Source organism: Cystoisospora suis (genome assembly GCF_002600585.1).
Source record: "Cystoisospora suis strain Wien I chromosome Unknown contig_3640, whole genome shotgun sequence".
In the NCBI taxonomy this organism is placed as follows: Eukaryota; Apicomplexa; class Conoidasida; order Eucoccidiorida; family Sarcocystidae; genus Cystoisospora; species Cystoisospora suis.
The window spans coordinates 1,251-14,374 of NW_027156435.1; the positions used below are offsets into that span (position 1 = coordinate 1,251).

Here is a 13,124-nt window from a genome sequence, read left to right on the forward strand (position 1 = left end):
ATGCGTGTGTGTGTGGGGGTGGGAGGGAGACGAGATGACTTGGAAGGAGAGCTGAGATTTGCATGCAAGATGGATATAAGAAAAGCAGCGAGAGAGGAGTGACTAAAGAGGTGAGAAGAACAAGAAAAAGAGAAACGGCGACTTTTCAGGTTGTCATTCTCAACACACTTTCAGCTGTACATACACCCAGTGCTTTCTCGCTTTTTTCTTTCTTCCTCTCTCTCTTTCCTTCCTTCTCTTCCTGTACATACAGCTACGTACACTTAGAGATAATGTAAAGAGATAGTATTATGAAGAACTGGCTCAAGTATTCGCTTAGAATGAATGGACGAAGAAGAGAGAGAGGAAGACGAAGAAGAAGAAGTAAAGATTTGGCTTGACTGGAGAAAGAGAGAGAGAGTTCAAGCGGTAGAAAGAGAAGAGACAGAAAGGGCCAGTGCATCGAGGATTTCTTTATCTTTCTTACGCCATAATGCATGCTGTAACTCCCTGGAGAAGTGTGTGTACAGCCGGAATCCCAGCTATTTTGAAAATATCTTCTTGCGAAGTTGATTCGTCAAAGACTTGATCCACCTCATAGAATCGACATTTCTTCTTCATCCTTTTCTCTCTTTCCATCTTGGTGTATCGTTCTTCATCCTCTTTCTTCTTCTTTCTCTTCTCTTCTTCCTCTGCTTTTCCCTTGTCTTGAGAAGTCCTTCGATCTCCCTTGATACTTTTCTCCTTCGTTCTTTCATTCTGTCTCTCCAAGGGGCTACGGGGAAGAGAAGTCTTTATCGGATTCATCTTGTTTGACTCTTTCTTCTTCTTTTCTTCTTCCCTCGCGAAGCCTGTCTTCTTAACAGAAGAAGAGGAAGAAGAGAGGAAAGAGATGTCTCGAGAGATTGTACTGCCTCCTTCATACTTCTTCGAAGTTTTGATAGGAGAGATGACTCTTACTAGAGATCTCTGTTTCTTTCTTCCTAAGCTTCTTTTTCTGTCTTTCTCTACGCCTCTTTCTTCTTCTTCCTTCTCTGCTTCTTCATGAGAACCTGGAGCTGACTCCAAAAAGGAGATGAATGAAGATGACGAACTAGAAGAAGAGGAAGAAGAAAGAGAAGGAGAAGAAGAAGAAGCGATAGTATACGGAAAGATCGATCGTTGCCAGTGTTGTTTCTCTGGTGATATACTTCGGAGTCGGAGAAAGACTGAAACAAAATTATCAGATGATAATGAAGAAGAAGAGGAAGAAGAAGAAGGAGAAAGAGAAGAAGAAGAAGCACAAAGAGAAGAAGGTACCGAGAAGTCTTGTTGACCTGTCATATCCTTAGTAAAGGGAGTGAAGAAAGTATGGTATTTTGTCAAGTAAAGAAGATCAGCTCCAATAGCTATAGATGTAGATACACATCAAGAGCATATCTTGTTGATAGATAAGTAAATAGACAGCTTTTCTTGGAACTTCGGGTATAGGGTGTGAGCTGTATATACACCCCAAGAGAGTTGACAGGTTTGGATCAGCTATTTCCCCAGGCAAAGAATCTTCTTATCCAGGAATCTGTTTTTCTCTCGACGACGATTCTCTTCTTCTTTTGAAGAAGCCTGCGTTTTCTTTCGTCTTCGCGCATGAAACTACATACGTTCACAGAAGAAAGAGAAGATCTTCAAGTGTCCAAGATATAAATAGAAAGACAGATAGAGAAAGAGAAGAGACAAAGAGAGAGATCTATAGCCGAAACTATGAAAGAGGATGATGGTCTCTCTATTCGTGTGTTGGATTCTTTTCATAGACGAGTTGAAGGGAAGGGGGTGGGTATATAGTTCGCCAGAAGTTAGGAATCTCTGGGGTGTATGTACACCCGAAACAAGTAGTAGTAATGGACCACAGGTAGATGGCTGCGAGACACATAAAGAGTTTTGTCTCTCTCTCTTTAGAAGACCATGATATTCGTCCATAGCTCCAAAAGAGAAGCTTCTCCTTTCTTCATGAAATATGTACAAGCCAGGGCCAAGTAGATAGGACAGTGTGAATATTTCTCTTCTTTCTTTTTTTCTTATTCCTCATACTCTTCTTCTGCCTTGTGAGAGAGCGTTCCAACTCTTTGATATCTATATGGAGGAGGTTGCGTGAAACACCTTGGTATTAGAGACATTCTTCTTTCTCCTCGTGTAAAGAGCGGGATTTGAATGGTAAGAATAGAGATGACATTTCCTTTCTCTTTCAAGAGATGGAGAAGGAAAGTGACTTGTTCTTTTTGTCAGTCTATTGGAGATCGACTCGGTCTTTCTTCTTCTCGTTCTTTCTCAAGTAGTCCCGCCAGGAGCAATCTATCTCTATATCTGTCTAACTGGAGAGAACAAAAGAAAAGAGGCTCTGTACACAGAGAGAGAGAGAGAGATGCAATGAAGGGTATCAAGCATACACATACATATCTAGCTAATGAGCTGCCCCGTCTTTTTGCACCTAGTAGAAACAAGAGAGAAGAGAAATCTTTCTTCTTTTCAATTCACTTATCTTCGGCTTTTCTTCTATCTCTCCTGTATGAAGGGAAGAATATATGGCGAAGAGAGGATAGAAGACATGAGAGAGAGAGAATGCTTTCAGGTCCTATGCAGTGACATGTTTATGATACTCATGATGATCAAGCGTCTAAACACGTCTTACGAGAAATCCATTTCCTTGGTCAGAAGAAAGAAGTCCTCGTGAAAGAAGAAGAAGAAGACCAAAAGGAAACATGAAATGACACAGAAAGACAAGAGATATAACGAAGAGGAGGAAGAAAAGAGGTGAAGCCCTCTTCGTCTATCTGGCAAAGAAAGAAAGAAAGAAGAAAAGGAAAAAAGAAAGAAAGAAAGAAAGAAGAAAAGGAAGAAAGAGAAAGTCTGAGAGATTGGTCGGGGTCTGGTCATAGCAATGATGACGCGTGGTTGGGAGGAAGAAGAAGAAGAAAAGTAGAAAGATGGAAAGAAAGAAGAAAAAAGAAGATTTTTAAAGAGACTTCTACGTGTTCTCTCTTTGTCTTCTTTTTCTTCTCCCTCACTCTATCTCATTCTTATCAACTTCTTCTTCGTTTTACTCTCCTTTCTTCTCCTTCTTCAAAGGCTTGCCTAGTTCACTGACATGGAAGAAAACGCGAAAGAACGTCACACAAAGACAGGCAACAGCAGACTTTGCTAAAGTTGTCCTTTCTCGGAAGAGAGTTGTCGTCATATGTATGCGGTGTACATACACCTGAACGAATGGTGGCCAATCAGTCATGTACTGGATATCTGAGAAAAACAGTATTCCCCTTCTCCTTCTTCACTTTCTACTCTTTGAGTATTCATTACCCTAATCTTCTTCTCTCTTCTTCTTTTTCTTTTGCTTCTTTCTTAGACCTTCTTACTGTAGTAGGGATCCTTCTCTACACGAAAGGTAACAGGAAACGAAGAGAGTAAACTCTCTCTTCCTTACTTTATCCCTGTAGTAGCCAGTCGGCCACCCTTCGACCTTCTCACCGAAAATAGAGATAGCATACAGTTCTCTATCTACCTACCTCTATCTATCTATCTTCAATCTCTATATCCTCTCAACCTGTCTATCTATCTACCTATCTATCTCCCAGCTATCTATCTATCTATATACCTTAGTCTGTCTATCTCCAATTCAGTGTGTCTATCTCCAATGTCTTTAATCTGTCTATCAATCGTGGAATCTATTTGTCTATCTGCTGAGTGTATACATTCTTTATCAGGAGAACTTATCTCAAATATGTATGCGGCGAGACTGCAGAGTCGAAAGGGAGAGAAAGCTTCCTCTGTGAATGACGGCAAGAAGGAAAGCAAACTAGAGTGGTGTGTACCTTCAGACAGAGAAGAGGAAAGAAAGGAAACTATTCATCCAACACGAAAGCTGTGAGCTCTCAAATTAGTGGAAGAAACCCTCTCATGATTACTTCCTTCTCTTTTCTATGGAAGCAGTGAAAGAACTTCTTTCTTCTTAACCAAAACGCCGCTGAGAACGAAGCTCATCCTGCAGAGAATCTTCAAGAAGCATATACCGACCGAGAGAAAGAGGCTTTGTCCTCGTCTTTCTTTCGTGCGCAATCTCCCGAGGAGGTTATGAAAAGAAGGGACAGAAAGGACCGAGAGATACACCTGAATCCAACAAGTATGGATCGCATCACCTGTCTCATCTGTTCTTCTTCTTGTCTCCGCAGCCGCTCGCCCTGTCTCTCCTCGCCTCTTCTTCCGCGTGTGCATGGTATCACTCATACATCATTCTTCTTTCAGCTGTCTATACACCCCCCTATGGACACACGAGACAGACTAAAGATAGACAGGTATCAAGTATGTAAATCTCTTCTTTTAGCTGTAGATCGACTCTATCAGCTGTCATTTTCATTCACTAACTCCGCAACTCTTCCCTTTGACCCATGTGACCATCTATCTATCGTCTTTTCTTTAAATTCTCATCCAGACTTATATCAAAGAAGAAATTTCACGAAAAGAAACAGAGGCTCTTTCTTTCTCTTTCTCTGAATTAGATTAAGAGAAAGATATCAAGACGAGAAAAGTAAAATAACTCTTGCTAGCTCTCTCACACAAACGATCTTTCTTCAGAGAGAAAACAAGGTACGTCACCTCAGAGGATCTTAAAGGACGTTCTCCTCTTTCTTTATGAAAGTTGCGAAAGAAGATTTCTTTCTTTCTCTCTTTCGTTTCTTTGCTCTGAATCATCAATGTTATGTGAAAGACTTGCTCCTCGCATTCTCGTGACTTCTTCGCGTAAAAAGATTCTTCTTCTACTATACACACACCTACCTACCTACCTACTACCACATAGCGCATGCAATTGAATGAAAGGAGAGAGAGTCTTGTTCTCAATTGGCGCTTGCTTCTTCGTCGTTTTTCCTCCTCCTTCTCCTTCTCCTTTTTCTTTCTCGCTTTCTCTTTCGAATTTTTCCTTTGTCTCTCTCGATTCAAGAGAGATAGCTAGCTTTCAAGTTTTCATTTCTTTCTCAGTCATATCTTTTCCTCTTCATTTTGTCTTCTCTGGTGTCTTGTCTAAGACTCTCCCTGGGCTACTTCTCTACAAGAAGAGGCTCCTCTTTCTCCTCCTCCTTGTCTTGGATCTCCTTGGAGTCGTTATGTGCATGTACGCCGGGGAGACTAGCTCTTCCATTTGAGGTGTACATACACCTCAAAAAGAGAGAGACAGCCTTCCAACGTAAGGGGGATCGATCGTTTGGCCATGATGACGTAAAGGATGAAACAGATTGAGCTATCTAATCTCCTGAAAGAAAAAAGCTCTTGAAGGAAAGAAGAAAGAAGAAATTCTAGGTGACTTGTTTAACGCTCTTGGCTTCTTCTGTTGTTTTGGAGAAAGATCAAATGAAGAAGATGAGATTCATCTTTCTGTCTTCTGTATGAATCGAGAAATGAGAAGAAGTTGCTGCGGTGTATATACACTTACACGGTGTCTCTTATCATGAAGACGTTGATAACTTCCTCTTCTCTCTCTCCTCTGTCTGAGAAACTTCCATCGATCTTTTATTTTTCGTCCTCTTTTCTTCTTTCTTCTTTTCTTCTTCAATACGACGATGAAGAGAGATGAAGATTGACGGCGACCTGCCATGCCGACTTTCTCAGGAAGAGAAAGAACAGAGGGATAAGCGAAAGAAAAAAGAGAAAGACTCTAGATAGAAAGATAGGTCAAATGACTACAGACAGATAGAGCGACTAAAGATAAGTAGACAGATGTGAAAGTGAGAATCCGAGAACCGTCGCTATTTTTCTTTAGACAACTCCACGTCTATCGTATCCTACCAGTCTTCTTTCTTTTTCTCTCCTTGCCCGGAATTTGCGCCTTCACTCGTCGTTACTTCTCTCTTCATTCTTTTCTTCTTTTCATCCCTCGTGGAAGGGAATTCAAGCAGAAAGAGAGAAGGCTGCTCATGTATCAGAATCTCTCTCTTTCTTTTTCTATTCTTCTGCATCTTTCTCTTCATTCTTTGTAGAGACGAAGATGGATCGTACCCATGGTCAGAATCGTCTTTCTTCATCCTCTTCTTCTCCTCGTCAACTTCACTTTCCCCCGCCTCTTCCTCCTCCTCCCCCTCCTCCTCCTTCTTCTTCTTTCTCTCCTTCTTCTTCTTCTTCCACGAATGTTATTGGTAGATCTTCCGCCTCACAGTCGTCTTGCTCCTCTTCTTCTTCTTCATTATCTTTCTCTTCATCTGGAAGAGAAGTGCTTAATCCTTTAATGATATCTCTCTCTTCATCTTCTCCCCGCTCTTCTTCTAGTCACACTTCAGTCTCCACGTCTTCCTCTTCTCACGCCATCTCTCACTATCCTTCGTCATCTCCTAAGTTAAATGATGTATCTTCTTCTCCTCCTCTTCGACGTCAACAAGACAAAGATCTCAATGTCTCCACCCCTTCTTCTTCTTCTTCTCATCCCTGTCTACCTCCCCTCCCTCAGAATCAAGTAGATTCTGTCTCTTCTTCTTCTCCTCCTCTTTATTCTCCCCCTGGATCTCCCTGGTCTCCTCTGTGGTATACATGTGAAGCCGTGGACTGGGTCTTGTCTTATCCTTTCTCTCTCCCTCCTCTTATCTTCCCGACCTCTACAACTCTCTTGAGTGCCTATCCGCGGAGTCTGCGTTTTCTTTCACGAATCATCTCTCGCCTTGTCGATCTTTCTCTACAGTCTTCTTCCTCCTCCTCTTCGGTCTATGGTCTTCGCACTACGGACAGGCATAGAGAGGGTACCACACCCCCAGCTTCGTCAGGCAGAGAAGGAAGTGAGGAGGGGGAGAAGAACAAGAGGAAAGAGAAGAGAGAAGAAGGAGAAGAAGAGGGAGACTATCAGCAGTCTAATGGAAAGATAACGAAGAATTCTTCTTCCTCTTCTTTCGGCCCTTCATCTTCTTATGGTGTGAACGCTCCCACTTCGGTATCTCCGCCTTATCTTCTTCTTCCCCCTCGTATGTTTGCGGCCTTTCAGTCTATTTCGAATCTTCTCACTACGTTTGACGATGCTCTATGGATTAAGCTACGACATCTCTTACATAAGCCGAATGATGCCTACGCTCTCCATAGTTTTCTTATCGATATCACTGCGAGGTAAGAAAGATAGATGCCATTCGAATTTCTCTCGCTCGTCTTCTTTCTTTGCTTCTCTCTCTTCAACTTTCTTTCTTTCTCTTTTGGGTCGACCTTCTTTCTTTCTTCCTCGGAGAAGGAGCCGTACAGGCCAGGTGACGTTCCTCTCACACAGAAGAGAGAGAGAAAGAAAGAAAGAATGGTTTATCTCTCTTTCTTCTTCCTGGCTGGTCTTGCGTGTGTGACCTCGGGAGGAGGAAGAAGAGGTGTCTATACACCTGGCTTCTCTTTCTCTCGTTTACGTTCCTCGATCTCGTCACTATGAGAGAAAGAGAGAGAGACGTGCGGTAGAGAAGAACAAGATGAAATAAATGACGAAACCTTTCAATCAGGGAGCTACTGGGAGATGACTCCTTTTCTCTCCTTTTCTTCTTTTTCTACTTCTTTTCTTCCTTCTCTTGTTTCTTCAGTGAATTCACTCTTCTCTCATAGAACGCCCTAATCTTTTGCTTATTTCTTCCCTCATGCGTTCAGCGTCCTAAGTCTCTCCCTCTCTTTACCGTGTTTTCTTGCCTATCGTTCTGCTCTATCTCTTCATCTACAGAGGGGGGCGTCTAAGCTAGCTACACATAAAGAGATAGGTGTATGTAAACAAAGATACTTGGATATACAAGCTTCGTTGTACGTAGGATTCATGTATGTGTGTATGAGTAGGCATCTGGTATATAAGAAGAAGACTAAGGCGCTGCTTGAGTGCTTCCTTGCCCCTTTCTCCGAATATAAGGTCGTTCATTCGTATGGGCTCTCCAGTCGGAGCGCTTGAGTATCCGGGGCTATTCTCCTATTCGAGCTACACATACACTTCACTTTCTTTCTTCCTTCCTTTCTGTCTCTGGATACGTATATGTAGGTACATGTGTCTCCTTGCTTTTAGAACCCTACAAAGTTTCTTTCTTCCTTTGCTGGGAAAAGTTAAGGTCTACGTGCAGATAGAAGAAGGTTCTTCACAATTGTCTTTCTCTCTTTCTTGGTCTTTTTATCTCTTCGTCTCCTGAAAGTCATCTTCATGAAGCACTTACCTTCTTTCTTTTTCTGCCTCGTCCTTCTTTGTTCTCGTTATCTTCTTTCTATCTCCTTCTCCTTCTTCTGTTTCTTCCGACTTCATACTTTGTCTCGTCTCTTTCTTTCTTTCTGTCTTGTCCCTTTCCTTCTTTCAGGTTGAAATCTCTACCCCCTGGAGGTACCGCTATTCTCCCTGGAGGTGTATCTTTAGATGCAGATAGCCAGCCATCTTTTCTTCTTTTTCTTGTACATCGTTGTGTCTCTCCCTCTTCTTCTTCATCTTCTTCTCTTTCTTATTCTCCTTCTCTAGGAGGAGGTAGCGAAGGCTTTGCTTCAGCTCGCTATCATTTTGCTCTTATCAATTCTTCGGGGTATGGATCGGAGTTCCACGCCTATCGCCTTGAAGGTCTCCCGTGTCCCGGTAAGTCCAATCATACACATCTCTCTCTCTCTCTCTTTCCCTCTGCCTGTGTATGTAGATATATATACATGTATATATTCTCGTGAAGAAAACTTCTTGATAGTTCCTTAGAGAGGACGGAGAGAGGACAGTCTCGCGCGGAGGAAGAAAGAAAGAAAGAGAATGAAAGGGGAGGTATAGGAGTAGGGACAGGTGTGTTTTGAGGTGTAAGAAGACTGTCAGAGAATTTGCGAGGTGAAAGAGAGAAGGTAGATTAGTAGCAATCTGTATATCCCAACTGTATTCTCACCTCAATGTACATGTAGACTCCTCTGTCTGCATGTCTGTCCTTCTGACCCACATCTGTCTGTCTTCACTCTATCTATCTACTGATCTACCTATCTACATCACACGTCCGTAGCAAAGAATACTAATTCATCATTTCATGATAGATAGATAGATCTATCAATCATAAAGATAGGTGTAGGGTGAGAATGTGCATGTGTGTGTAGACAGATAGGTTTCTCCCGGGTGGCATTATGTTGATGGACTTGTGTGTGTTTTCTCTCTTTTTCATTCCCATGAGGGTCTTGCCATCTATCTAATCTCATCTCGTGTCTAGTTGTTTTGTTTCTCATGTGGAATCGTGTCTGGCTAGTCACCACACGTGTCTACTCCCGTTATGCCTCTCTCAACAACTGTGTGTCTACCTTCCCTTGAAGCCTCTCCCATCATCCAACTATGTTTCTGTCTATATATATATCTCTTATACACACATCCATATATCTACTTGCATGGGATGTGTCTATGACAGGAAGTTCCTTGAGTGCGTTTGTTCTTTGCATGCAGGTTCGATTCAGAGAGATTTTCTTCTGGTCTTCGAGGATGTCATCCCCGATCATTTACTTCACTCTTCCTTTTGGTTTTCCGTCTATCGTCTTCTTCTTTCTCCTTCGCCCACGAATATCCATCATCTTTACACTGTTCTTCTCCCTCACCTCAACGGAAAGCCTTTGCTTCATAATTGGCTTGTTCTCCCACCTTCTTCTCCCCCTTATAACAGTCATGCCTCTTCGTATATATCTCTTTCTCATGAAGAAGATTCTCTACAGACCTCATCGAAATCTAAAAAAGAGGAAGACAAGGGCAAACTAAGCGAATTTCTCTCATCCCTAGGTGCTTCAGTCTCAACATCGAAAGGAGGAAAGTCCCAACAAGAGCCAAGTGGATCAAAGAATCCCTTCTCGAGCTTCTCTTCAGTGGCGCAGAGCAAAACGGGAGGGACGAAACTGGGAGGTTGCTGGAGGCCTGCACCTCAGTTGAGGAAAGCAGGATCTTCAATCCAGGGGGCACAGGCAGCCGTCACTTTTCTACTAAGGTATGTTCGGACTTGTCACTTGTGTCACCTATGTATACACCTTGCGTTACTTGACTCAGGTGTATATACACCTCATTTCTCCCACGTGTGTGGACACCTCCTTTGGGATAGGTGTTGTCCCAGCACTTTCGTACTGTCGGGTGTACCTACGCCTCGTTTGTCACCTGTCCCGGGTGTAACTAACCATAATACGTCGGCGGTCACGGGTGTCGGTACATCTCACTTGTCCCGGGTGTATGTACACCTCATCTGTCTTAGGTGTATATACACCGCACTTGTCCCGGGTGTTTACGCGTTGACTTTCTCGGGTGTGTACACACGTCATTTGTCCCAGGTGTATATAGACCTCAATAAGTTCCGATGCGTGTGTCTCTCTCAAGGTACGGGATTACCGACAAAACTACCATTTTTCTTACTTTTCTAGACAAAGGGTAAGAAGTCTCGTTTTTCTTCTTTTCCCTTTTCGTATCTTCTCTTCCTTTTCAGGTGTTATGGCCTTTCTGAGGATGAGACGAAAGCGGCGGAGATTTTCCTTCATTTAGGTTTTTGCGTCTTTTTGCTAGATGATCTCCGTCGAGTCCCTCCTCCAGAACAGCGGTCATTCTTCTTCTCTTCTCCTTCTTCTTTCACCTCATCTCGCTTGTTTTCTTCTTCATCCTTTTTTTCCTCTTTGTTTAAAAGTTCTAAGACCTCCACTCCCATGTTCTCAATCACTTACGATCGTCCCCAAGCTCTCCTTGTCTCCTTAGCTGTCCGATGTGTTGGGAGACTGGCTAGCGACTATGCATGGAGCCTAGGGTTCTCTCCTTCTTCTCCCTTCCTGTCTTTAAACCCCCATGAAGATACATCTTCTTCTTCTTCGTCTTTATCTTCCTCTCATTCTCCTGCAGAAGACTCTTCAGGTGTCTTAACACGGAAGCAATACCAGATGATTTATAGTCTTCTCTCAGATGTGAAAGGAGAGTCGGTATCGAAGCTCTCTCTATCTTCAAGAGGCTTTGGTAGAGGAAGTTGTACTCTAACTCCGCATGCATGCAGCGTCACGACGAAATTCGCAGGGGTTGGCTCTTTTCCTCTCTTCGGTCGATTTCGACACGACGATAGGCCCCTACCTTGTCAAGCTGTCGGAGAAGTTACGAAGCCGTCGATCCTCTTACCTGTTGATCTAAGTTCGGTAGGAGAGAGAATCGATGATATGGACGGCGTGTTGCAGGCTCTTAGGAAAGCTGTGGAAGCCTGTGTCATCTTAGGAAACCAAGAACATAGTCTCCCTCATACCTATTGCTATCGCTTCCAACTCATCGTCGATCTTCTCCTAAGAGTAAGAGAAACAGGAAGAGGGGACGAAGAAAAAGGAAGAGGAATGAAGCAAAGCATTCATGATGAGAAGACGTTGGCAAAGAGTGATAGAAGAGATCTTAGAGGAGCGCTTCTTATGACATCTATTGGATAGAAACAAATGGCGAAAGAGAGGGAGAGAGACGTTGCAAAGATTGAGACGTGACAGAGTGGGATAGATAGAGATCATAAGAATCTACTCGTCAGAAGTCAATCGTCTGTAGAGTAGACGTATGCAGACGAGGCAAATCTAGAGGAAAGACCTATCCCTCTCTCAGCTGTCTGTATCTGTATGTGTCTGTATGTGTCGAGTTGTGATACTCTAAGACTGTCCGACCCTCCGGGTAATAGGTGCATGCGCATCCTCGTACACAGGGCGAATAAGAAGAGAGAGGAAGATATATAGATTAAAGATAGGTCGATCGATGATGCGTCTATCAATGCGTACAGTTATACTAGAGTGTCTCAGTAATGGAGTGTCCTTGTGCTCTTTTACGGGTGTTTCTCTCCGTCTTCCCTTTTTGAAGTCTTAATTTCCTTCTCTTCTTCTTTCTAAGATCATTCTTCTTCATAGTATACATATCTATACATGTATCTAGCCATCTCTCTCTCTCAGTCTATACCTGGACGATCTTTCTCTTCAAACTCTGCAGGAATACATTCTCTTCTTCGACATACATATACATGTATAGAACATCATCCTATACACGTCTATACATGTATGTATATATACACTGTCGTATACACGTATATATGTATAGGTATCCCTACGTCATCGTATACAGGTGTATGTATGTATGTATCTATCTATATGTATATGACGATGGTGTTTCTACTGTCTTTCATCTATTTGAATGGTATCTGTCTTTAGTTCTTTGTCCCAAGTGAAGTGTACGTACACCTGATGAGTGTTTGTGTGTGTTTCTTGCTTTCTAGGTCTTACCTCTTCCGCTTCCTCCGTCCCATCCTCTGATCTCTCAGAGTTTCTGGCATTCCGCTGTTCTCCGTCGAGATACACAAATCGAGCTGCTTCGTCTTCTTCATTGTTTAGCTCGTCATTTTACTTCCACTTTCTTTTCTTTACCTAACTCTCGTTCTATAGATGCGGAGAGAATCACAGCCATGGCAGCTCTATGCTGCTTTGCGGACTGTATTTTGAGGATTCCTGCATGCGATCATCCTTCATCTCTATCTCTCTTCTATTCCGGCCAAGCAGATGGCCCTGTAACGAAGCCTTTTGTCTTTGATATCACTGCCTTTGCTGAAGAAAGTTCTTTTCTTCTCTTCTTTGATCCATTCTATGCTACCGCCAGAACACAAGTAAGATAGATTGAGAAGCAAGAAAGACTTTCACTCCCCTTCTCTCTCTATGTAGGCAGTGTCTGTACACATACAAGCACAGGTATATCTATATCTATCTCTCTATTTGCCTCTATCTATCTATCTCTTTTTTATGTATCCATCTCTCTTTGATCTATCGTCAATGCATATGTCTCTCTCTATCTGTTGTGAGCTTTCCGGGTTTGACTTCAAGAGTGTCGTATACACTGGAGTTCTTCACTCAGCAAGACGATTCTACACATGGGGAGATCGATCCGTCCAAACAGAAAGGCCAATCCTCTCTCTTTGGAGTAAAGTGTATATACGTACACCTCAGCTTACCACCTGCGGAATGCACTACTTACACATTATAAGGACATCTTCATACATGCGTATGCCGTAGAAATACATCAAGAGTATACATTACATTCCATATGCATGCAATTGAAGAGGTGTATGTAAACTCCGTCCCTCAATTCGATACATACCTTTCCACATAGTCTACAAGTGTCATACGCTTTCCTCCTCTCATACGTATGTACTCTAAGATGTTGGTATTTGTCT

General features: G+C 42.7%; 3 protein-coding genes across 3 annotated transcripts in view; 2 read left to right on the forward strand and 1 right to left on the reverse strand.

Annotated features, from left to right (window-relative positions):
- The first annotated feature begins 30 nt into the window (after window positions 1-30).
- On the forward strand, window positions 31-2,123 carry CSUI_007048 (uncharacterized protein). The gene has a single exon (XM_068067198.1). It carries the CDS (start codon window positions 325-327, stop codon window positions 550-552), a length of 228 nt encoding a protein of 75 aa, XP_067920824.1. The 5' UTR covers window positions 31-324; the 3' UTR covers window positions 553-2,123.
- A 300-nt stretch (window positions 2,124-2,423) lies between these two features.
- On the reverse strand, window positions 2,424-2,764 carry CSUI_007049 (uncharacterized protein; the record flags this gene model as incomplete). The annotated part of the gene is made up of 1 exon (XM_068067199.1): window positions 2,424-2,764. A coding segment is annotated over one exon (138 nt), but the record flags the coding sequence as incomplete, so codon positions are not given.
- A 3,211-nt stretch (window positions 2,765-5,975) lies between these two features.
- CSUI_007050 (ef hand domain-containing protein) overlaps window positions 5,976-13,124 on the forward strand; it is a gene marked incomplete at its 3' end in the record, with an annotated part of 8,938 nt that continues 1,789 nt past the window's right edge. Inside the window, exons 1-5 of the mRNA XM_068067200.1 lie at window positions 5,976-7,083; window positions 8,280-8,545; window positions 9,374-9,902; window positions 10,389-11,223; window positions 12,177-12,294. Coding sequence (XP_067920826.1) covers window positions 5,984-7,083; window positions 8,280-8,545; window positions 9,374-9,902; window positions 10,389-11,223; window positions 12,177-12,294 — 2,848 coding nt within the window. The remainder of the gene's footprint in view (window positions 7,084-8,279; window positions 8,546-9,373; window positions 9,903-10,388; window positions 11,224-12,176; window positions 12,295-13,124) is intronic.

What these genes read in the sequence shown, in the direction of transcription:
- CSUI_007048 (XM_068067198.1), top strand. Translation starts at nt 325, where the DNA reads ATGGACGAAGAAGAGAGAGAGGAAGACGAAGAAGAAGAAGTAAAGATT.